Source organism: Chrysemys picta, chromosome 5, assembly GCF_011386835.1.
Source record: "Chrysemys picta bellii isolate R12L10 chromosome 5, ASM1138683v2, whole genome shotgun sequence".
Taxonomy (NCBI): Eukaryota; Metazoa; Chordata; order Testudines; family Emydidae; genus Chrysemys; species Chrysemys picta.
Window position 1 is genome coordinate 94,415,820 of NC_088795.1, and position 26,076 is coordinate 94,441,895.

A 26,076-nucleotide genomic window follows, 5' to 3' on the forward strand; every position below is an offset into this window, starting at 1 on the left:
CCTTAAATACATTCTTATTTCTTTGTTGTGGTATTTATATGTCTAAATTGCTGTAGAAGAATTGATGAGAAGAATTGTTTTCATTGATTTGTGAGGATTTTGCAACAACTCTGCCTTTTCCTGTGCCCAGTTATTATTCAGTCATCATGCATAGGGGCATTTATCTAAAGTGATGTTGTATTTCTTTATCATCTTCCACATTACTTAGTCATTCCTACAATCTCACAGAATTTGGAACCTGCTTGGAATGTCCTCTCTGTTCAGCTACAGTCATCTCTTCCATGAACCTCTTATTCTTCTAAATGTTGCCTAATATTACATGTTGGCGCACACATTACATTTCAAGATATCTGCAAATAACATAGGCCAAGATTTTCAAACTTAGCTGCCTCCCATGAAAGATGCCTGTTCAGGAAAACACTTGTGCATGGACTAAAGTGATCCCTACTCAAAACAGCACTTAAGCACATACTAAAATGCTGTCTTGGGTAGGGATACTTTCCTGAACTGGGGCCAAAGTTAGATTCCTTAATATTAAAAAGTGATCTGATTTTCAAAGGTGCTGAGTGCCTACAGCTCTCATTGACTTCAGTGGAATTTGTTGGTCCTCAGCACTTCTGAAAATCAGGCCACTATTACTTTGATGTCTAACTTTAGACACCTAAGTTGAAAAATTTGGTTTATAGTACAATTAATGTTTTTAAAAAGCAGTTTGTGGTCTAGATATTTGTATACAGGTCTGGGAATCTCCTTGTTCAAGTTTTAGGTATACCATTGATTTTCTCTGAAACCTTTGTTAAGTCAGGGACCTCTGGTTTTGGGTGCCCAACTTGAGCAATCTCGGGACTGATATTTTTAGAAGTGCTGAGCACCCAGAACTGCAGTTTAAGTCAGTGGGCATTGTGGATGCTTAGTACCTTTGAAAATCAAGAGTCTTGTGGGTTTGATAACAGTAATGTGCCTGCCTCACAGAGTATTCAGATTAATAAATTAATGTTTGTGAAGCACTATTCAGTTAAAGTAATAAGTTTTCTTATTTATTATGATTGGTATTTATTTATGAATTAAAGTTGATGATCTCTTCATCCAGGGAGCACCAGTAGCGTTTTGTGCTGCTCACAATTACTGGATTCCCCTGTCTTTTAAAGAACGCTACTTTCTTAAAGATGACCAGGCATATCCTGGTTACAACTGGCATTCATTACATCATTTAAATAAGTTAAAATCCATCTGCAGCATAAAGAGGAAATTGTAAATTAGATTATTTTTAAGTGATGTGTGTTTGAATAATAATCTAATGTGTATAAGTAAGGCAATTTTTTAATTGTGATTTGAAACATTACTGTGTCCCCTTTAACCGCAGGAAATGTTGAGTGAAATCTGAATTGAATAAATTAAAAAAGGAATGTGATGGAAGTGAAAAATATTGAAAGATAAATTATATGTCCATGGATTATAAGTACCAGTCACTTTATTCATTGTATGAACCAGGATATATAAACTGTAAAGGAAAATAAGAGACCTATTCAAGATACAAGAGGACTGTCAAAAATTACAGAATGAAGTTGACGTAAAAAAAGAACGGATAGAAAAGGCAGAGATGGAGAATGAAAAGAAATATATTTACATAAGAAGCTAAGTTATAAAAAGAAAAATTCCCGCCACTTACATAACAAAAGAGAAGCCTGGGAAGGAGACAGCAGGGGTCTCTAACAGATGGCAAGGATAATTTAAACACCAAAGCACTTGACATTGCTGCAGAAATTAAATGCATTCTTTTTCTCATTATTTTACAATGGCAAATGCAGGACAGATGTCAGAAAGACCAGTATTTTCTAGAGTCTGAAGTGGAAATACTAGAGGAAACCAGAACAGGTAATCAAGAAATTACAGTACCCTTTCAATGACTGACCAAACCAGACAGGTTATGGAGGAAGTGAAAAATTATCCTCATAGGAACATTTTGAGCAGATATAGTTAAAACTTCTTTGAAGTATTCAGAGTTTAATATCAATTGGACATTCAGCCCAGCAACCAACTTCTTTCTGGGGGGCAGGGATAGCTTAGTGGTTTGAGCACTGGCTTGCTAAACCTAGGGTTGTGAGTTCAATCCTTGAGGGGGCCATTTAGGGATCTGGGGCAAAATCAGTACTTGGTCCTGCTAGTGAAGGCAGGGGATTGGACTCAATGGCCTTTCAAGGTCCCTTCCAGTTCTATGAGATAGGTATATTTCCATATATTATTTCTTTTGTTAAGAAAGTGAGGCTGCAGTTTCTGAGAATTCTGGAATGTGAAACTCTCATCTTATTTTGAACTCAAAGCCCATATGAATTTTTTTTATAGAGTACACTTTCATTGTAATATAGTTGATCTAAATACTGCTATTTTAATTAAGGGAAAAACAGTTTGCAGATCCCCCTGATGGTAGTATAATACAGTCTAATCTCAGACAAGTGTCAGGCATTGTGGCACATCACAAGAAAATCACATGGCAGGGGCTTTTCTTGAGTTATGCAGCAGGCATCTGAAATGAGAATCTGGTCCAAAATGGACTGCATCAAGGGAAATTCCAGACTGGAAATAGGCCAGGAGGGCTGGCTGTCTTTTATGTTGACAGGTATGAAAAATGTAGAAGATACCATAGAGATCCAAACGAAGTACTATAATTTGGGACTAAGAGAATGAATTTTGGAAAGTAGTTTTGTTCAAAGACCAGACCCTAGCTAGAATGTCATACTCCCAGTTGATCTAGACACCAAAAGTACAGCACCAAAAGTAAAATCCCTGCAAGCTGCATGGAAATTTTTGAAAAACACCATAATAGAGGCTCAACTTAAATGTATGCCCCAAATTAAAAAACATAGTAAGAGAACCAAAAAAGAGCCACTGTGGCCTAACAACAAAGTAAAAGAAGCAGTGAGAGGCAAAAAGGCATCCTTTTAAAAGTGGAAGTTAAATCCTAGTGAGGAAAATAGAAAGGAGCATAAATTCTGGTAAATGAAGTGTAAAAATATAATTAGGAAGGCCAAAAAAGAATTTGAAGTACAGCTAGTCAAAGACTCAAAAAGTAATAGCAATTTTTTTTGGAAGTATATCAGAAGCAGAAAGCCTGCTAAACAACCAGTGGGGCCACTGGGCGATTGAGATGCTAAAGTAGCACTCAAGGACAATAAGGCCATTGCAGAGAAACTAAATGAATTCTTTGCATCAGTCTTCATGGTTGAGGATGTGAGGGATAGTCCCAAATCTGAGCCATTCTTTTTAGGTGACAAATCTGAGGAACTGTCCTAGATTGAGGTGTCATTAGAGGAGGTTTTGGAACAAATTGATAAACTAAATTGTAATAAGTCACCAGGACCTGATGGTATTCACTCAAGAGTTCTGAAGGAACTCAGATGTGAAGTTGCAGGACTACTAACTGTAGTCTTCAGAGTAGCAGCCGTGTTAGTCTGTATCCGCAAAAAGAACAGGAGTACTTGTGGCACCTTAGAGACTAACACATTTATTTGAGCATAAGCTTTCATGGGCTACAGCCCACTTCTTCGGATGCATAGAATGGAACATATATTGAGGAGAGATATATACACATACAGAGAGCATGAAAAGGTGGGAGTTGTCTTACCAACTCTGAGAGGCCAATTAAGTAAGTGAAGAAAAACTTTTGAAGTGATAATCAAGATAGCCCAGTACAGACAGTTTGATAAGAAGTGTGAGGATACTTGCATGGGGAGATAGATTCAATGTTTGTAATGTCTCAGCCATTCTCAGTCTCTATTCAAGCCTAAGTTGACTGTATCTAGTGTGCATATCAATTCTAGCTCAGCAGTTTCTCGTTGGAGTCTGTTTTGGAAGCTTTTCCATTGCAAAATTGCCACCCGCAGGTCTGTCATTGAATGACCAGACAGGTTGAAGTGTTCTCCTACTGGTTTTTGAATGTTATGATTCTTGATGTCAGATTTGTGTCCATTAATTCTTTTGCGTAGAGACTGTCTGGTTTGGCCAATGTACATGGCAGAGGGGCATTGCTGGCACATGATGGCATATATCACATTGGTAGATGTGCAGGTGAACAAGCCCCTGATGGCATGGCTGATGTGATTAAGTCCTATGATGATGTCACTTGAATAGATATGTGGACAGAGTTGGCATTGGGCTTTGTTGCAAGGATAGGTTCCTGGGTCAGTGTTTTTGTTCAGTGATGTGTGGTTGCTGGTGAATATTTGCTTCAGGTTGGGGGGTTGTCTGTAAGCGAGGACAGGTCTGTCTCCCAAGATCTGAGAGTGAGGGATCATCTTTCAGGATAGGTTGTAGATCTTTGATGATGCGCTGGAGAGGTTTTAGTTTTTAAAATGAAAGTATGAGGGGTTTTCAAGTTACTTTAAAGATTCAGACTGAGGGCAGGTCTTCACTACCCGCCAGATCAGTGGGTAGAGATTGATCTATTGGAGATTGATTTAGCACGTCTCGTTTAGATGCGGCTAAATCGATCCCCGAACGCGCTCCCCGTCGACTCCAGAACACTAGCTCGCGAGAGGCAGAAGCGGAGACGATGTGGGAGCGGCAGCGGTCGACTCACTGCCGTCCTTACGGCCAGGTAAGTCAACCTAAGATACGCCGACTTCAGCTACGCCCCTCACCCCCAGTGTAGACATGGCTGAGAAACCTGTCTCCATGATGGTGGTAGAGCTTCATTTTATGGAGGGTGAACAAACACCCTCTTCTCTATTTGGGGTTCCGCAGATATGTCCCTCTGGGGTTCCTGAGATACTAGGGGATTTATGGGCTGCTGCTCATGGGTTACACTCAAGTGGTAAAGTCCAGTGAGGAAGTGCTGGGGCCACTACTGGAGCTGCATGTCCTTCCTATTCATTAGGGAGAGTTCTGCTCAGGCTGCAGACCCATTTCTCTTCCAAAGATGGGGGCTGAAATCTTGGCCCTATTGAAGTCAATGGGAGTTTCTCTCTTGATTTCAATGCGGTCAGGATTTCATCCGGGGACTTTTTTTCCCTTTAAGTATAGTTCTATGCTGAAAAGTTACTTTATAAAACAGCATTGTGAGGCCATGTTTGCCTCTTAATGACTACATGTAAAATTTGCTGAGTTTAGAAATAAAAATGATTTTTTCTGACACCCGTACAAACTACACCTGTGATTTGAAAGTCAATCCAAGTCCTTTCATTTTCAAGCATCATTACCAGAAATAAAAAGCCTTCATGCCAAATTGTGTGTACTGTTACAACTCTCTATTCTGTTACAATTGTGTACCTAAGATTGACGTTTGTTTGCTGCTTATCAACTTGGAGCATAATACTACAATTAGGATCTAGGCCTCTGAACAAAATGGCACACACCAATAGCTTTAATGGATTTCTACAGATGTAAATGAGGGCATAATTTGGCCTGCAGAATCTTTATTATTGATAAAGATGCAAGAGGAGGACAGAGCCCAGTTTCACTTTCAGATCCCAGGTTATGTTTGCAGGATGGCAATTAGAAAACTCATAATTTTTGCACAGTCAGTCAGATGCAATAAACACAGAACCACACCAACTGTACACATTCAATTTTTAGAGTAAAATTGCTCTTTTAATGTCTCATCTGAAGGACAGCAGCTCTAACAGTGCAACTCAGCTGTCCTAACCCAGCTGCACTGCAGTGTGTAGTGTCTATAATGACAGTAGGAACTTTGGAGGAGAAACCAAAGTTACTCATAATGTTGTATGGGGGAAATCATTATGTAGTGAGTCCTATCAGCAGAAGCACATTGCATTTGCTACATCACTTTGAGACAGGCAGGCAAGCTAGTAATACCTATCTCTACAGTTCTCAACAATAACTTAAGTGTTTACCATTATTTAAAGTCTCCGGTATCTTTTCTTATAGTATAATAGCTGCTTGGCGACAGCTATTACATGGTGTCAGAACAAAGCTAAAAGTAAGAAGAGAGTAGAAAACATCTGAAAAATGGACTGACTTAAAGCCTCCAGGAAAGTTAGTGTTTGAAGGAAATACAGCAGAAAACTGGAGAAAGTAAAAGCAAGGATTTGAGCTGTACAACATTGTGAGTGGTGCAAACAAAAAAGATGAACAGCTGCAAACAACATTATTTCATCTTTTGGCAGGTGAAGAAGCAAGAGAGGTATTTAACACTTTTCAATTTGACAATTCAACAGCTAAAGAAAAAACACAAGTCTGAAAGAATAAGTTTGAGGCCCATGAAGAAATGTCACACATGAGAGGCATAAATTTTTCACTAGCAGTCAGAAGAAGAAAGTATAGATCAATATGGGACTGATTTAAAACTGGCAGCACAATCCTGTGAATTTGAAGAACTGTGTGACTCGCTCATTAAAGACTGCATTGAGTATGGTAGTCAGACTCGGTGCAGGTTATTGACGGAGACAATTTAACCCTTGAATGTGTATGGACATATGTCATGCAGATGGAATAACTGCAAAATAGTTGAACGGGCTGGGTGAACTGGAAAAACGTGCACATGTTGCAGCGTAAGCCCACCTTTTAGTAAGCACCAAGACATGCAGTCATGGACTGGAGGGTGTCCTGCTGCATGATTACCTGTTCTGTTCATTCCCTCTGGGGCACCAGACATTGTCCACCATCAGAAGACTGGGTAGTGGGCTAGATGGACCTTTGGTCTGACCCAGTATGGCTGTTCTTAAGTTCTTATTGGATCGAGTCTCCTGCTGCACCCATACCTGATTTTTTCCCATCTCTGGTTCATTCTACAATTGGTTTGCAGGGCTGGCCTTACCATGAGGCGAACTGAGGTGGCTGCCTCAAGTGCCAGACTGTGGGCGGGGAGGGTGGCGCCACTAGGACCCAGAGTGTAGAAAATTGTGTCTGCTGCTGGTGCATATGTATTCTCTCTGCTCTAGATGCACAGAGATGGTGGAGTGCTGTGCTGGAGGAAGGAGGGCACAAGAGACATAACAGGCAGGCAGGAGAAAAGGTGAGAAGGAATAACAGAAAGCAGCAGGAGCTGCAGGGAGAAAGAGGAGGAGGAGCCTCTTACGTATCTCTCTAGCACCCCCAGGAGCCTGAACTGATTAACACCAGCTTCCCAGGGAGCTTCCTGTTTCCTGCTGCTTCCCTGAACCCACTTGAGGAGAACAGACAGTCACCTGAAGTAGTAGGAGCCAGTAGGAGCATTTTCTAGAATTTATTGATATTGATGATACTACAGGAGTTGGTATGACAAATGTGCTTCTTAAAAAGAGGTAAGACCTGGGAATTGCGATAGCTGACATGAGAGGTCAGGGCTACAATAATGGTGCCAACATGAGGGGAAAGAACCGAGGAGTGCAGACACGGATCCGAGAGTTAAACCCTCGAGCTTTTTTTGTCCCATGCGGTTCTCATTCATTGAATTTGGTGGTCAGTGATGCAGCATCAGCTTCTAGTGAGGCTGCTGAATTTTTTAATGTAATTCAAAGCATCTATATATTTTTCTCTGCATCAACTCATCGATGGCAAATTTTGAAGCAACATCTGGGAACATCTGCTCTGACACTGAACCACTGAGTGCCACATGATGGGAAAGTCGAGTGGAGGCAATAAAGCCTATCAAACACCAAATTGGGAAGATAGATGATGCCATAGTTGCCATTATGGAGGATAATGCTGTGACAGGAACTGTACGTGGGAGAACAGTGACAGAAGGAAATGAAATCACCAGAAACATACATAACTTCAAATTTCTGTGTGTCTTATTGTTATGGCATGACATACTGTTTGAAATAAATGTTGTAAGCAAGAGACTCCCAGGTGTTGACCTTGATATATGTGGAGCAATGGAACAAATGACAAAGCAAAGTCATACCTACAATCTTACCAGTCAGATGAGGGATTTCAAAACGTTTTGAAGAGTGCACAGAAGTTGGCAGAGGAACTTCACACTGAAGCTATTTTCCCACCCATTCAAGAATACAAGAGTCACCGAAGAAGACGACATTTTGATTATGAAGCACAGGATAATCCCATAAGAGACCCCAAAAAACAATTCAAATTTAACCAGGTGCTAGATTGTGCAATACAGTCAGTTGAAGAATGTTTCATGCAGCTCAAGGAACACAGCAGTATATTTGGGATGTTGTATGATATTCCAAAACTCCTCACTATACCCGAAGAAGACCTACACCAGCAATGCAGGGCACTAGAGACAGTGTTGACACATGATGACATGCGCGATATTGATGCGAGTGATTTTGGTGATGAACTGAAAGCCCTTTCAGCAGGATCAACTCCAAAGGCTGTTCTGGAATATATGTGCACAAATAAGATGATCACCCTCTTTCCAAATGCTTTTGTTGCTCTGCGCTTACTTCTAACACTTCCTGTAACAGTTGCCAGTGGAGAACGCAGCTTCTCCAAGCTGAAGTTAATAAAAACACATCTATGCTCCACAATGACACAGGAGAGGCTGGTCGGCCTTGCAACCATCTCAATAGAGCATGAACTGGCCCAGACTGTGGAGCTTCAGGAAGCAGTTCAAATCTTTGCAACCAAGAAGGCATGGAAAGCACCACTTTGATTATTCAAACAGATGAAAATGCCAGTGTTTACTATGCAGACAAGAAAAGTTACATTTGCTGTTCAGGTGTTTGAAAGTTAAGCGTTACTTAAAATTTTTGAACAAGGCATTTTAAGTTGTTAGTTCTCCTTTACTGGGATAGGTAGCAGAGCAGTACCATGAGAGGAGTAGAACAGGAAGAAGGCAGAATTGAGCCCTTTCAAAGTTTTGGCCCAAGCGAGGGGACATGGGGGTATTATTTGAGCTCCCCGCCTCAGGTGCCAAAATGTTGTGGGCTGGCCCTGTTGGTTTGTAGTGTGTTTGGTATTGGTATGTCATAGTGTTAGTCAGATTCACTTAGGTATTTTGTTAACATTCTGGTATTATGTTGAAAGTTTGCGTTTGTAAGGTGGATTTAGGCTTCATATGTGATATTGTGTTTTGTCATTTGTTATTGTGGCAACTCAGTGGTGGATTTATTCATAAATTTTGAGGTTCACTATGTTCTTATTTAATTTGGTGGTTATTTGTCAGCAGGAAGTTTTGATTTAATTACTTTGAATTACCCCTTTAGTTTTAAAATTATTGCCTATTACTAACTGTTTTTTCCAAACAAAAAAATTATAATGGTTTTTTAGTGAAGTCCCAATTCCTGATTAAATAAATGTTTTCTTTTCTGAGTTTAAGTGGATTTCCTACTACTTGACATTCGTTACAAAACTGTGGTCTAAAGTAATTCCTTAGACAAAACACTGGAGTAGTTTCAAAGAAGAGAGCAGTACACATAGAAATTAGAAATGGGGAAGACTCATTGAGTCCATGCTGTTACCATTCCAGCATAGATTCCTGTAGAACATTCTCTAGTTCTTTGAGAAGCTGAAGAACACTATGCAGTCTGATAGTGCTTTTTCTGAATCAGAATCTTTACAAAATCTGTATCTGATGGAGGTGGACATTGAATTTCTTACTGGTGTTTGAAGGCAAAATTTGGACCTTAGGGGAAAAAATTATTTCAAGTGGCTGCAGGCCAACAGATTTACAGGGTTCTCTTTCTCTCTCCTTCCACCCCCTCATTGTCTGCCTCAGTTTGAGAACAGAAGTCATTTTCCTTTAAGTTCTTAGGAGCAGGGACCATACTTTTCTATTGGTACAACACCTTGAAAAATAGGTCTTCAGTCCTATGGGCACCTTTGGGCACTATTATAATATCACTAATAAATAATAACTCAGGGCTAGTCTACACTGGCAGTGCTAAAGCGCTGCCACGACAGTGCTTTAGCATGCCTTGTGTGGTCGCGGTGCAGCGCTGGGAAAGAGCTCTCACAGCACTCTAAAAAACCCACCTCCACAAGGGGTCTAGTTCCCAGCGCCAGTGCACTGTTTACACTGGCACTTTACAGTGCTGAAACTTGCAGCGCTCAGGGGGGTGTTTTTTCACACCCCTGAGCGAGAAAGTTGCAGTGCTGTAAATTGCCAGTGTAGACAAGCTCTTTGTCAGTAGCAGTAGCATATGTGGAGAGATTTAATTCTGTTTGGCCACCCACTAGATCAAGTACCCAACTGCAGCATGCCAAGTGAAATAATGAATCATAATGGTTGTGGGAAAGCCACTGGTACTTGAAAACCTCAACCAGTAAAAATGTGAAGATTTCAAATGTTTTGGAAATTGAAAAATATGATTCCCTGCCCACCCCAACCTGACTGCCTTAAATTCTACCAAACTAGGTATGATATAAACAGAGTTTGGTATGGACACTGATTATCCAAAGTCAAATTCTTTCCAACCATTTGGGCCTTTTGGGTGATATCACTGCTGTGCGTTGACTACCATCTGTGCAGCTGGAATACTTCATTACCAAAAGAAAAAGTAAAATCTCTCTGCCCCTTATATTTAATGGCAAGTGCTCCTCCTGGTGGCAATTTAAAGGAAAGCTGCTGTTTCCCCTCAGCCTGGCCTCAGAACTGTGCAGTTTTCCAGAGGTAGCCAGACATCTTTGAACTGCACATTGCTTTAAATAATTGATTTAGGAGCTGGTTTAAGGGGCTGCCTTCCTCAGATGAGCTCTGAATCCTTGACTATAGTTTAGCACCAGTCCGTGGCCCATCACCTAATTTTAATTCATTCAGTGCTTTTTAACCCCAAATCATTTTTTGCAATAGAAACTGAGTTGAAAGTGGCTGTTGGGCCATACACCACTGCTGAGACATGTAACTGGGCTCACTGAGGAAAGGATCTGATGAATACAGAAACTTAAGTATATACAAAAAGATAATATAAGAATGAACATATTCAAAATAATAGAGGCGTTTATACGTTTTTCCCTAATATTTTCATTAGTTCTCTACTAGAAACTATTGTTTTAGTGGAAGGATAGGCTCAATAAGTCCTTCTCTAAAATTAGATTAAAATATTTTTTTAAAGAAATGTAAAATTAAGGAGCCAGATTCTAATAGCAATTAGCCAGGCCAGGCTAAGATTAATAGACTATTGGGGCACTTCTCAGGTGGTCCAAAATACTTTTACATATGTTCAGTAAAATACCTTAAACTGTCTGGTATGGTGGCGCTGACCACCGAGCTAGATGTTTGACTAATTACATCATATCTGGAGTTGTCTCATCACTGTTTAGCACCTCATGGGGCAGGGTGGCTCAACACTTCCATTAGGGAGGGGCTGTTACTTAACGGTACAGTTGAACCTTCGCAGCGCAGAGACAACATCTTCATTTGTTTTGTAAACTGTTACGTATCTCTGTGGAGCTATATGAGGCACACATTTTTAACAGGGAGGAAAATTAACCATTGGAACAACTTACCAAGAATTGTGGCTGATTCTTCATCACAGGAAATTTTAAAATCAAGATTGGATGTTTTTCTATAAGATATGCTCTAGTTCAACCACAGGTATTGGACTTGAACCAGGAATTCATTCATGGAAGTCCAGTGGACTGTGCTATGCAGGAGGCCAGGGTAGATAATCACAATGGTGTTTTCTGGCCTTAAAATCTATGAATCTCATGAAAAACACAGTCCTAGTTTGGAAAATGTATGAATCTACGAACGAATATTCACTTATCTACTTTAGGATTTTATACTGTTACCCATCACCGTAATATCTGAGCACCTTTCCTGTACAATTAATAGCAAGAGTGAAGTCCCTAGTGGACTTAATAAAGTCTCCGCTTTTCCCTGCTTGGGCTAGGGCTTTTTTTCTTTTTCTTTTGAGGGGGAGGGATGGAGGAGGTGGAAGGAATTTCAGAATAAAAGGGGTGTTTGAATTGTGAGCGTCACTGCTGGTGGAAAGACTCTCTCAAAGAGGAAGTCCTTGCAACATTCTCTAAAGATGGTCGGACTCTGAATTCGCCTGATATCCTCTGGAAGATTGTTCCACGGCTGGATCTTCTTGACAGAGAATACTTTGTTCCCAGGTCTCACATGCTTTGTTCTGAGCTTTTCATTTCATTCTGTGTTTTTAATCTCTCCTCATATCAAAGCTGTTCCATACCCCTAATCACTTTTGTTGCCCTTCTGTGTACCTTTTCCAATTCTAATATATCTTTTTTTGAGATGGGGCAGCCAGAACTGCATGCCCCATATTCAAGTGCATATTCAAGTGTGGGCATACCATGGATTTATATAGTGGCATTATTATATTGTCTGTCTTATTAACTATCCCTTTCCTAATGGTTCCTAACATTAGCTTTTTTTGGCTGCCGCTGTACATTGAGCAGATGTTTTCAGAGAACTATTCATAATGACTCCAAGATCTCTTTTTTTGATTGGTAACAGCTAATTTAGACCCCCATCATTTTGTATATGTAGTTGGTTTTATGTTTTCCAGTGTACATTATTTAGCATTTATCAACATTGAATTTCATCTGCTGTTTTACTGCAGTCACACAGTTTTGTGAGATCCCTTTGTAACTCTTCATAATCAGCTTTGAACTTAACTATCTTAAGTAATTTTATATCCTCAGGGTATGTCTACACTACGAGAGTAGTTCGATTCTACTTAAATCGAATTTGTGGAACCGATATTACAAAGTCGAACGTGTGTATCCACACTAAGGACAGTAATTCGACTTTGTGAATCCACACTAACGGGGCAAGCGTCGACATTGGAAGCAGTGCACTGTGGGCAGCTATCTCACAGTTCCCGCAGTCCTGCTGCCCATTGGAATTCTGGGTTGAGCCCCCAATGCCTTCTGGGGCAAAAAATGTGTTGAGGGTGGTTTTGGGTAACTGTCGTCATTCAACTGTCACTCCCGCCCTCCCTCCCTGAAAGCGCCGGCGGGCAATCACTTCGCGCACTTTTCTGGTGAGTGACAGCGCAGACGCCACAGCACTGCGAGCATGGAGCCCGCTGCGATCATTGCTGCAGTTATGGCCGTTGTCAACACCTCGCACCTTATCGTCCACCTTTTTCAGAGTCAGATGCTGAGAAATCGGACGAGGAGGCTACGGCAGCGCGGTGAGGACATTGAGTCTGAGAGGGGCACAGACCTCTCACAAAGCACGGGACCCCGCGCCGTGAACATCATGGTGGCAATGGGTCATGTTGATGCTGTGGAACGGTGATTCTGGGCCCGGGAAACAAGCACGGACTGGTGGGACCGCATAGTCCTGCAGGTCTGGGATGAATCACAGTGGCTGCGAAACTTTCGCATGTGTAAGGGAACTTTCCTGGAACTTTGTGAGTTGCTGTCCCCTGCCCTGAAGTGCAAGGACACCCGGATGCGAGCAGCCCTGACTGTCCAGAAGCGAGTGGCCATAGCCCTCTGGACGCTTGCAACGCCAGACAGCTACCGGTCAGTCGCGAATCACTTTGGCGTGGGCAAATCTACCATGGGGGTTGTTGTGATGCAAGTAGCCAACGCAATCGTTGAGCTACTGCTGTCAAAGGTAGTGACCCTGGGAAACGTGCAGGTTATCATAGATGGCTTCGCTGCGATGGGATTCCCAAACTGCGGTGGGGCTATAGATGGAACTCACATCCCTATCCTGGCACCGGACCACCAGGCCAGCCAGTACATTAACAGAAAGGGCTACTTTTCAATGGTGCTGCAAGCACTGGTGGACCATAGGGGACGTTTTACAAACATCAACGTCGGATGGCCGGGCAAGGTTCATGACGCTCGTGTTTTCAGGAACTCTGGTCTGTTTAGACGGCTGCAGGAAGGCATTTACTTCCCGGACCACAAAATAACTGTTGGGGATGTGGAGATGCCTATAGTGATCCTCGGGGACCCAGCCTACCCGCTAATGCCCTGGCTCATGAAGCCCTATACAGGCGCCCTGGACAATGAAAAAGAACTCTTCAACTACCGGCTGAGCAAGTGCAGAATGGTGGTGGAGTGTGCTTTTGGACGTCTGAAGGGGAGATGGAGAAGCTTACTGACTCGCTCTGATCTCAGCGAAACCAATATCCCCATTGTTATTGCAGCTTGCTGTGTGCTCCACAATCTCTGTGAGAGCAAGGGGGAGACCTTTATGGCGGGGTGGGAGGTTGAGGCAAATAGCCTGGCTGCTGATTATGCCCAGCCAGACAGCCGTGCGATTAGAAGAGCCCAGCGGGACGTGCTGTGCATCCGGGAGGCTTTGAAAGCTAGGTTCCTCAGTGAGCAGGGTAACCTGTGACTATTAAGTTTGTTTAAAGAGAAGCTGAACCTGCCCCCGTTTCTTTACCCAGTTAATGTTGACTATCCTCTCCAGTTACATACCCCATTCACCCCGTTCCCCCCCTTCCAACACACGTTTAAAAATAAAATAAATGTAACTTTAATGAACACCGTTTTCTTTATTACGGATTTCGCGGTAAAGTGTTGAAACTGGGACGCAGACTGTAGTGGGGAGCAGGCGTAGTGATGGAAAGAAGGCTTCTAAACTCGAGGAATGACAGGCTCCTGCTCCTAGAGCGGTCCGCAGTGGTGGACTGGTTGTTTCAACGGAGCCTGCCACTCCTCCTTTTCGGGACTCTGTGTGTGGAGGCTGTGTGACTTTGTGGCGGGGGAGGACAGTTACAGATCCCCTGCTGCGTGGCTCTGTGATCCAGGCTAAGGACCGCTGCATAAGATCTCTAACCGCCCTCCCCCGCCACAAAGTGACATAGCCTTCCCCCCTCCCCCCCCCCCCCACAGAACATGAAAACTACCTCCCAGACTGACCAGGGTGCCTAGTGACTGCAATGTGTGTATGACTTTCTGCTGAACCTGCCCCCGTGTCTGTACCCTGGTAAAGGTGACTGTCCTCTCCAATTACCAACCCCCTTCCCCCCCTTCAAACACACTCTCCTCTAAAAGAACATGACGCAAACAGTAATTAACAGAAACGTGTTTTTTATTGGCAACTACACAGTTAGGGGATGAAACTGGGACGGGGGCTTGGGTGAGGCGGGAAGGAAAGGACTTATCAAATTTTTGGGAATGAGAGCCTTCTGGTACTTGAGCATTCTGCAGGGGTGGAGTGACAGTTTTCATGGCCCCTGCCGCCCCTCCTTCTTGGGACTTTGGGTGAGGGGGGTATGGGACTTTGTGGCGGGGGGGGCGGTTAGAGAGAGACTGCAGCGGGGCTCTGTCCTCCTGCCTCTGGTCCTGCAGAACATCCACAAGGCACCGGAGCATGTCTGTTTGCCCCCTCATTAGTCCAAGCAGCGTTTGTGTCGCCTGCTGGTCTTCCTGCCACCACCTCTCCTCCCGTTCGCTGTGTGATCGCTGGTATTGCGACATGTTCTCCCTCCACTGGGTCTGCTGGGCCACCTCGGCTCGGGAGCAGCCCATAAATTCTGAGAACATGTCGTCCCGTGTCCTTTTCTTTCTCCGCCTAATCTGAGCCAGCCTCTGGGAGGGGGATGCCGGGGTAGGTCGGGAGACAGTCGCAGCTGTGGGATGGGAAAAAGGGAGTGAATTCCTCACAAAGATATATTTTTGTGAACAATGAACATAGTCTTTCTCTGTGAGCAAGACCATGCACAGCACCTATCACATGTGCACTCAGGACAAGGTCGAATTTTTGGCCTTCGCATTCAGTGCCTGGGATCTTGCAGTGGAGATCAGACAAGCGGGGCAGGACAGCGGAATTCGGGTAGCAGGCTGACATGGTAAGCCGTAGACTTTTGGCTGCTTACAACTTAAATTATAGCAGTGCCCTCCTTTCACGTTCAAAGCAATGCTCCTAGCGTTGGCCAGTTCCTGCTGCCGGCAATCCAGCAAGCATGAACTCTGCCCCGTCCCACCCCCTCGCGGCTGTCCCCGGGAAAGATCCCTGTATGCTGCCCCTGTCCTGCCTCCACCGCGTGGCTGTAAACCGCCGGTTTCAGTTATGTAAAGGAACAGGCAAGCAGTCCCAATACTAACATTCCCCTAATTCAAAGCAGGTCACCATGAGCAACATCACTCTGATGAGGATTTCTGACACAGAGAGAGACCGCATGCTGCGTGAAAGCCAGCAAAAACCAGGGCCGTATGCCGCCATGCTCTGCGAGACAATGATCCCAGAGTATTTGATGATAGCCTGGCGCGGAAAAGTTTCCTACCACGGAGGATGCAATAAGGCCGCTCTCCCCAGGAACCTCATGCAAAGGCTTTCCAATTACCTCCAGGAGAGCTTCGTGGAGATGTCCCATGAGAATTTCAGCTCTATCCCCGGACATATAGACCTTATTTTCCAGTAGCTGCACTGGAAAGGACTAAAAAGTAGAGCACCTAAGGCAAACTAATCATGATAAACCGGACATTGTTAGATTCTTTTGCAGTAGTTGCACTGCCAAGCACTAAAACGTTAAGCGCCTAGGGGAAACTAATCATGAAAAACCCATTGATAATATTCCTATTCTGTTCAAAATAAATGTTTACATGTTTAAAACACTTACCGACTGATCCTTCCCCTGATTCAGGGTCCGGGTTAATGCCTCAGGAGGGTTGGTAGGGGATCTCCGTGAGGGTGATGAAGAGATCCTGGCTGTCGGGGAAATCAGCGTTGTAAGCGCTGTCGACTGCCTCGTCCTCCTCATCTCCTTCCTCATCTTCCCCATCCGCTAACATCTCCAAGGAAGCGGCCGTCGACAATATCCCATCCTCAGAGTCCACGGTCAGTGGTGGGGAGTGGTGGCGGCCGCACCTAGAATGGAATGCAGTGCCTCGTAGAAATGGCATGTCTGGGGCTGGGATTCGGAGCGTCCGTTTGACTCTTTGGTCTTCTGGTACCCTTGTCTCAGCTCCTTGATTTTCACGTGGCACTGCGTTGCATCCCGGCTGTATCCTCTCTCTGTCATGGCTTTTGAGATCTTCTCGTAGGTCTTCGCATTCCGTTTCTTGGAGCGCACCTCCGAAAGCACGGACTCATCGCCCTACACAGCGATCAGATCCAAGACTTCCCGATCAGTCCATGCTGGGGCCCTCTTTCTATTCTGAGATTGCATGGTCACCTCTGCTGAAGAGCTCTGCATCGTTGCCAGTGCTGCTGAGCTCGCCATGATGTCCAAACAGGAAATGAGATTCAAACTGGCCAGACAGGAAAAGGAATTCAAATTTTCCCGGGGCTTTTCCTGTGTGGCTGGTCAGAGCATCCGAGCTCGGACTGCTGTCCAGAGCATCAACAGAATGGTGCACTGTGGGATAGCTCCCGGAGCTATTAGCGTCAAATTCCATCCACACCTACCCTAATTTGACATGGCCATGTCGAATTTAGCACTGCTCCCCTCGTCGGGGAGGAGTACAGAAATCGAATTAAAGAGCCTCTATGTCGAATTAAATAGCTTTGTTGTGTGGACGGGTGCAGGGTTAATTCGATTTAACGCTGCTAAATTCGACATAACCTCCTAATGTAGACCAGGCCTCAGAAAACGTTGCCACCTTACTGTCTACCCCTTTTTCCAGATCATTTATGAATATGTTGAACAGCACTGGTCCCAGTACCCAAGTTCCCTGTAAGCTGCGCTGCGAGGGCTGCACAGGTGGGGAGAGGAGCTCCTCCCACAGCATGGCCCAACCCAGGCCAGCCAGAGCTACCAGGGAGAGGAGTTCCTCCTCCGGCCTGGCCCAGCCCAGCACCGCTGGAACTGCCGTGGCCTGGGAGAGGTGCCTCTTCCCTGGCCCGGCCCAGCCCAGTCCCACCCCGACGGAGCTTCTGCAGCTGGGGAGAGGCACCTTTCACCTGGCCCTGAGCTGCTGCAGTGAGAGAGGGCTGGGGGCAGTCCTCTCTCCCCACCGCAGCCCTGGGGCAACCTGCACCCTAAACCCTTAATCCCCATCCCCACCCCATAGCCTGCACCCCAACCCTCTGCTCCAACCCTGAGCCCCCTCCCACATGCCAAACCCCTCATCCCCAGACCCACCCCAGAGCCAACATCCCCAACCAGAGCCCTCATGTCCTCTTGCACCCCAACCCTCTGCCCCAGCCCTGAGCCCCTCCCACACTCCGAACCCCTCGCCCCCCCCCACCACACATCACCTCCATATTGGTGCACATAACAAAATTCATTCTGCACATGGATGTAAAAAATTGGAAGGAACACTGCTCAGTACAGCTTCTTAGGGGACCCAGCTATTTATTTCTGTACACTCTGAAAACTGACCATTTATTCCTACCCATTTGTTTCCTATCTTTTAACCAGCTACTGATCCATAAAATGACTTTCCCTTTTATCCTATGATTGCCTGCTTTGCTTAAGAGCCTTTGGTAAGAGACCATGTCAAAGGCTTTCTGAAAGTCCAAGAATGTGGTATGCACTGGATCACCCTGGTCCACATGTTTGTTGAACCCTTCAAAAATTCTAATAGATTAGTGAGGCATGATTTCCCTTTACAAAATCCATGATGACTCTTCTTCAACATATTATATTCATTTGTGTGTCTGATAATTCTCTTCTTTTTATTATAGTTTCAACCACTTTGCGTGGTACTGAAGTTAGGCTTATCAGCATATAATTGCCAGGATAGCCTCTGGAGCCTTTTTTAAAAGTCAGTGTTACATTAGTTATCTGCCAGTTATCTGGTACAGAGGCTGATTTAACAATAGGTTACATACTACAGTTAGTAGTTCTGCAATTTCATACCTGACTTCCAAAACCTCCTCTATTGACACCTCAGTCTGGGACAGTTCCTCAGATTTGTCACTTAGGTATGGGAATCTCCCTCATATCTTCTGCAGTGAAGACTGGTGCAAAGAATTCATTTAGCCTCTCCACAACAGCCTTGAGTACTCCTTAGCATCTCCATTCTCCAGTGGCTCCACTGATTGGTAGGTTTCCAGCTTCTGATGTGCTTAAAATTTGTTTTGCTGTTTGTTTTTGTGACTTTTGATAGTTGCTCTTCAAATTTCATTTGTTAGCCATGGTGGCATTTTTATTTTTATTTTTTGGTCCTCTTGATATATTTTTTTTTTAAATTTGTGACATACATTTAGTTTGAGCCTCTGTTATGATGTTTTAAAAAAATTTCCGTACATTTGCAAGCATTTCACTTTTGTGCCCAAAATAGGCACCAAAATAAGTGACCAGATTTTCAGAAGAGCTAAATATATTGAATATAGATTTTGAAAATCTGTCCATAGGTGTCTCAATGGGAGCAAATGGGTGCTGATCACCTTTGAAAATCTGGCCTTTATTTATGTGCTCTTCTGAAAAATTGCCTTCGTTTGTGCACTTGAAAATCTGACCCTAAATTCTTCTGAAAAATTTGGCTCTGCAAATAGACTTGGCACTCTATATACCAAAAGGTGCTCAGCATGGGACTAACAGGGAACTGAAGATCAAGAGTGGTGTGCACTCCTGTGCAGTGGTATGGGAAGGCTTGTGTAATGCTCACCTGTACTATGCCTCCCTCAAGTCAGTGTTTTACTCTTCCTTTCATCAGCAGTATGCAGAGGAGAGGAAATCTTAAAAATCCTTGGGCAAAATTGTGGCCCAAGTAAAGTCAATGGGAGTCTTGCCATTTACCTCAATGGGGCCAAGATTTTACCCCTTGATTTTTGCTGAGTCTTCTGGGGTCTCTGAGTAGCTTCAATATATTGCAGAAAAAATAGGAATGGAGAACTAATCTGGATAAAATAAAAAGAGGACAGAGGAAGCTTGTGGTAGGCCCAAGATTTTGTTGGATCCAGAACCCAATTTGCCTTAATCGATCTCTTCTGCTTCCTTCGCTCTTTCAGATAGAGCCATTTAGGTAAAAATACCACAAGAGGGTATTCTCATGGTCTGTCTATCTTAACTTTAACATAAAACTCGTGAGGGAGCTTGTTATGTATAGTTTCCAATCCAGTTTGGAAGAACCAAGAGGTTCAGATAAATGTGAAAGCCAAACTTTTGGCTGAGTATCCAAACTAAACCCCAAACTTTTCCAGATTCTATAACAGATTTAAAAGTAGCTATACTTGAACAAAAAAACTTCAGAAACAGACTTCAAAGAGAAACTGCAGAACTAAAATTCATTTGCAAATTTAACACCATTAATTTGGGCTTGAATAGGGACTGGGGTTGGCTGGCTCACTACAAAAGCAACTTTCCCTCTCCTGGCATTGACACCGCCTCTTCAATTATTGGGAATGGACTACATCCACCCTGATTGAATTGGCCCTGTCAACACTGGTTCTCCACTTGTTAGGTAACTCCCCGCTCTTCATGTGTCAGTATAATAATGCCTGCATCTGTAATTTTTACTCCATGCATCTGAAGAAGTGGGTTTTTTACCCACGAAGGCTTATGCCCAAATAAATCTGTTAGTCTTTAAGGTGCCACTGGACTCGTTGTTTTTGTGGATACAGACTAACACGGCTACCCCCTGATAATTGAAACTTTTCCAGGTTCTTCAAGCACTAGGAAAATGCTCCTCTTTCATGTTGTGAAGTGATAGTGTTTAATGTTAACTATTCAATTCAGCAGATACTTACTATCACCATATAATGTTTTAATTGATTCATATGTGCTAAATTTAATTGTTTTGATTTCACAGGTGCCTGCATAAATATCACGTACAGCCAGTGCCAAATGCTGCCATATAACCACACCACTCTAACATCAGTTCTTTCCATTGTCAAAAGCATTGAAATGGAAAAGTTCCTCAAGTTCTTCAGTTATCTCAACCGCCTCAGCTGTTATCAACACATCATGCTGTTCGGCTGTAGCCTTGCTCTTCCTGAGTGCATCAGTGATGGTGATGACAGGTATTTGGGAACTAAAATCAGTCAGTGGTTAGAGCCAATTGTAGCATAATACTGCATATCTAATCAGAACAAAACAGTCCTAGCTAAGCCTATGGCCTTATCATTGCAAAAATCCTGCCAGTCAAAGCTATTCCTCCAGCATTTCTGCCTAACTAAACTGTCTTCAAGCTCTTCTGTTAGAACAAGCTTAGTATTTTTGCTGGGAAGAAATTAATTAGTGTCACTATAACAGTTTGAATAATTTATGCCACAAGTTAGAACAGAACTGTAATGTAGTCAGGGGTTGCTTTATTAGCACAATCAATGAAAAAGATATAGTAAGGGAAGCCTAATATATTTTTGTCTTGTGTATTTTATAGTGTACATTTTGCAGTATGTATGGAAAGGGGCAGAGTTAATACTGTTTTAGGAACTTCAACAATAGCATGTCCTGATTCTTACAATTCATTATGCATTCATTATGCAACTTTCATATCCCATTCATGTAATTTTGCACTGATTTTCCTTTTTTAAAGGAAAATCATGAGATCATTCATGTTTAATAATGTTGAAAATTATAAGTGACATAAAGGGGGAAAGAGGTTGGTGCCTTTTTTGTTTCTGATCAATACAGAAGGTCTGCAACATTGTTCTTTGTTTTTCTTTTTACACTAAAAACAAACAAACCAAAAACACAAACCACTTTTTTACTCCTGTTTTTTTACGTTTGAAATTCAGATCTTTGTGCCAAGAGTCTGAAAGCCCAACAGTTGAGAAGGGATAGGATGTTTTGATAGTGTTTAAAATTCTTTGGTTTTTGTTAACACCTCTTTAACTTAATTGCCTAATGAATGCTTGAGTGAAAGGATGTCTCAGTTAAAGATTCAGCATTTCTGTTCCTCCAGTTAAGAAGTGAGAGTTCACAGTATACACCTCTGACATTCTGTCCCCAACAAAAAGTCATCCAGCAATACCAGGGAAGGCTATGTTTAACTTTCCAGATAAGGTTTAACAAGTAGAAAAAAGATCCTCTTTATAATGTTATAAAGAAGTGAAAAAGGGCACAAACCCAACTTAAACAACATCTGATCTTTCAGGTCACCTTTAAATGTTCCATTTAGGATTTGAAGTTCATACCCCTTTCTGAGAGTGAATGGGATGGGAGAGGGGTGCAGAGTTTGTAACTCAATGATGTGGATGGAGTGGAAGGAGAATAAATTCACACATTATTCTTTGTCTGAAGACAGCTTTCTGTAAGACTGGGGGCTTGTCTACATGGGTGGTTTAGCCTGCACTAACTTAAGAGCATGTCTACACTGGCAGAGTTACAGCACTGGGAGTTACAGCAATGCTCAGAGAGCGTTTAAGGGAAACTGCTGTTGTGTGTTCACACTGTCAGCTGCCTGCGCAATAGTGTGTTCACACTGGCAGCACTTGCAGCGGTATTCGGAGCTTTGCACTCTGGGCAGCTATCCCACAGAGTACCTCTTTCTCTTCTGCTGTTGTGGGAAGGTGGAGGGGGTCACGAGGCATCCTGGGTTCTGTCCCAGTGCCCTATGATGCATTGCTTTGCATCCCCAGCAATCCCTGTGCTTCCATCTGCATTTGGCACCATCTTTCAATGGTTTGTGTATTGCGTGCCCTGCCTCTTCGGGCTGCAGGAATGGATCCCAAACTGTTGACCAGTATGCTGCTCACTCTGAACAACATGTTACGAATGGCAGTGGAGTTATTCCTTAAACTACAAAGGCAAGAGGAGTGTGACATTGATCTCGCCAGGTGTAGTAGCTACGACATGAGATTACTTGTGACATTCACGGAGGTGCTGACCACAGTAGAACGCTGCTTTTGGGCTCGGGAAACAAGCACTGAGTGGTGGGATCACATCGTGATGCACATCTGGGATGACGAGCAGTGGCTGCAGAACTTTCGCGTGAGGAAAGCCACATTCATGGGACTGTGTGATGAGCTTGTCCCAGCCCTGCGGTGCAAGGACCCGAGAATCAGAGCTGCCCTGCCGTTGGAGAAGAGTATGGCGATTGCACTGTGGAAGCTGGATACTCCAGACTGCTACCAATTGCTTGCTAACCAGTTTGCCATGGGAAAGTTGATCGTTGGACTCGTGTTGACAGACGTGTGCAGGGCCATTAATCATATCCTGCTCGGAAAGACTGTGACTCTGGGCAAGGTGCATGACATTGTGGATGGCTTTACACAAATGGGTTTCCATAATTGTGGAGTGGTGATAGATGGCACGCACATTACAATTCTGGCACCAGACCTCCTAGCCACTGAGTACATTAATCTCCAGGGGTATTTCTCAATGGTTTTCCAGGTGCTTGTTGATCACCGTGAGCATTTCACAGACATTAACACAGGCTGGTCTGGAAAGGTACATGACACACGCATCTTTCAGAACACTGGCCTGTTCAGGAAGCTGCAAGCATGGACTTTCTTCCCTGACCAGAAAATCACCATAGGGGAAGTCGAAATGCCCATTGTGATCCTGTGTGACCCCCCCCACCCCTTAATGCCGTGGCTTACGAAGCCATACACTGGGCAACTTAACAGTAGCAAGGAGCAGTTGAACAACAGGCTGAGTAAGTGCAGCATGACTGTTGAGTGTGCTTTTGGCAGTTTAAAAGCCCACTGGTGCTGCCCCTATGGGAAGCTGGACCTGGCCGAAGACTATATTCCTATGCTTATATCTGGGTACTTCATGCTCCATAATATTTGTGAAGGGAAGGGTGAAAGATTCACTCAGGGCTGGACCACAGAGGCTCAGCGCATGGACGCTGAGTTTGAACAGCCAGAGACCAGGGCTATTAGAGGGGCGCAGCGCGGGGCCATAAGTATCAGGGATGCCTTGAGGCAGCAATTTGAAGCCAAAAGCCACTAATATTTGTTGCTATGCTCTGGATTGCAGTGCTTGTAATGCTAGGAGGTGATTGGTGCACATGATGCAGGAAAGGGCCTTAACATAATTGTATGTTGTTTTGCAGGCCTCTTTTTGCTTTCAATAAATAGAATAAGGATTGCTTTCAAACCAACACAATTCTTTTATTAAAAAGCAACAACCGGAGGAGAGAGTCAAACCAAAAAAACCCATCAGCAGTGAGGGGGCTGGGGGAAGGGAAGGTCACAGGAGGAGGAGGGGTCCTGGGATGGCTGAAGATTTGTGTATGTTCAGGGATCATATCCAACCTTCTCCTTTGGAGTATAATGCAGAGGGTGCTGTACTTCAGCAGGGCCAAACTGCAGAGGGTTTGGTGTTGACTGCAGTGGGTAGTGGCAGTCCACAGTGCTGGACTGTGAGGGGGGAGGAGTGGAATGTCGTGAGTATAGACTGGAGCCAGGAGATTGATAAGGGTGTGTTGGCAGTGTCTGGGGGGAGCCTGGGAAAGAGTTTTGTGACAGGAGCGGCAGGGGAGAGCAGGCGAGCGTGGAGCTGCTTCGTTTGAAGAGCTAGTATTGCCTGGAGCATGTCTGCTTGGTGCTCCATAATCTTTAAGAGCCATTCTGTGGCTTCATTCTGGTGTGCCATTTTCTCCTTTCGGTCCCTCTTCTCGCTGTCCCGCCACTCCTTCAATTCCTGTTTCTCGGCAACTGATTGCATCATAACATCACACAGAAAATCCTCCTTAGTTCTTCTTGGCCGCTCTCTAATTCTGCACAGCTGATCAGCTGCTGATAACAAAGAGGGAGACTGGGCTTCCCAGGTTATCTCTGTGAAGTTAAAACACAACATTGTACCGAAGCAGTATTGTTTGCAACAGAGAGAACACTGATTCAGTGATTTAAAACTCAGCCAGTACTCACATAACTGTCACTAACTGGCTGACCCAAGGCAAGCACACACGAGCCACAAGACTCCCAAAATGGTGAGTAGCTGCAGGGGCAGGGTAAATCACTCTTCCTGGACCCTGCTGTACACTGGGCATGTGGCTCTTGGGAAGAGCCAACACTGTAGAGGGGGACCTGATAATCATTCCTAGGGTGACCAGACGTCCCGATTTTATCGGGACTGTCCCGATATTTCCTTGTTTGTCCCGCGTCCCGACCGACATGCGGTCGGGACACTGGACAAACAAGGAAATGCCCCGGAGCCTGGAAGTGCTCGCAACCCCCCCCCCGCCCCGACTCCGCCCGCTCCTTCCCCCGATTGGCTCCCTCCCCGAATCCCCGCCTCTTCCCCGGGCTCACCATTCCCCCTCCCTCCACAAGCGCTGGAGGGAGGCCCAGGAGACGCAGGGGAAGCGCGGGGCCGGGGTGAGTAACAGTCCGGCCTGGCCCCGAGCAGGCAGGACTCAGTTGGGTGGTTGGGTGAGGAGGGGGGCGGCCCGCGGGGCCAGGCGGCGGCGGCTGTTGTTGTCCCCCCGGCCAGCGGGACTCGGGAGCAGCCGCTGCTGCAGCTCCCACTGCCGCGGGGGAGGAAGCGGCCATGGCGCTCCGCGGCTGCGGCGCCTCCGAACCCCCCCGAGCCGGGGCCTGCTGCGGGGACCCAGCAGCGCGTACGCTGGGCCCAGCCCCTGGCCAGCGTCTGGGCTGCTGCCCAGCTGGTGCTAACCCGCGGCGGCCCCGGGGTGGAGGTATCGGCCGCCCAGCCCCGTTCATTCCCCTGCGGGATGGGGGGGCTGGGGCCTGCTGCCCCCACTCCGGGGCCGCCGCGGGATAGCACCAGCTGGGCAGCAGCCCAGACGCGACTGGCCAGGGGCTGGGCCCAGCGTGCGCGCTGCTGGGTCCCCGCAGCAGGCCCCGGCTCGGGGGGTTCGGGGGCGCCAGAGCTGCAGCCGCGGAACGCCATGGCCGCTTCCTGCCCCCGCGGCAGTGGGAGCTGCAGCAGCGGCTGCTCCCGAGTCCCGCTGGCCGGGGGTGAGAACAGCCGCCGCCTGGCCCCGCGTGCCGCCCCCCTCCTCGCCCTACCACCCAACTGAGTCCTGCCTGCAAGGGACCAGGCCGGACTGTTACTCACCCCGGCCCCGCGCTTCCCCTGCGTCTCCCGGGCCTCCCTCCAGCGCTTGTGGAGGAAGGGTTTTTTTTTTTTTGCCCCCCCCCCGCCACGCCCCCCCCCACACGTCCCGATATTTGTCTTGGGTGATCTGGTCACCCTAATCATTCCTAGGGTTACCATATTTCAGCAAGAAAAAAAGAGGACAGGAGGAGCCCCGCCCTAGCCCCGCCCCTGCCCCTCCCACTTCCCGCCCCCCCAGAACCCCCAACCCTCCCCCCGTTCCTTGTCCCCTGACTGCCCCCTCCTGGGACCCCTGCCCCTAACTGCCCCCCAGGACTCCACTCCCTATCTAAGCCTCCCTGCCTCTTGTCCCCTGACTGCCCCAACCCTTATCCACACCCCCACCCCCAGACAGACCCCTGGGACTCCCACGCCCCATCCAACCACTCCCCACCCCCTG

The 26,076-nt window shown here is 45.3% G+C and overlaps 2 protein-coding genes across 34 annotated transcripts in view; both read left to right on the forward strand.

Annotated features, from left to right (window-relative positions):
* CORIN (corin, serine peptidase) overlaps positions 1–26,076 on the forward strand; it is a 286,238-nt gene that overhangs the window by 57,519 nt on the left and 202,643 nt on the right. For all 33 annotated transcript variants that reach the window (XR_010601891.1, XR_010601892.1, XR_010601894.1 and 30 more), the window contains one exon: positions 20,476–20,686. Coding sequence is in view for 29 of the 33 variants with exons in the window: in XM_065598101.1 (XP_065454173.1) it covers positions 20,476–20,686 (211 nt within the window). In the remaining 4 variants the exon portion in view is untranslated. The remainder of the gene's footprint in view (positions 1–20,475; positions 20,687–26,076) is intronic.
* On the forward strand, positions 1,856–17,653 carry LOC135983992 (uncharacterized). The gene is made up of 3 exons (XM_065598122.1): positions 1,856–1,875; positions 4,473–4,594; positions 5,884–17,653. Exon 3 carries the CDS (start codon positions 13,196–13,198, stop codon positions 14,165–14,167), a length of 972 nt encoding a protein of 323 aa, XP_065454194.1. The 5' UTR covers positions 1,856–1,875; positions 4,473–4,594; positions 5,884–13,195; the 3' UTR covers positions 14,168–17,653.

Excerpts from the sequence above, each read along its gene's own strand:
- LOC135983992 (XM_065598122.1), top strand. The coding sequence starts at position 13,196 with ATGTGTAAGGGAACTTTCCTGGAACTTTGTGAGTTGCTGTCCCCTGCC.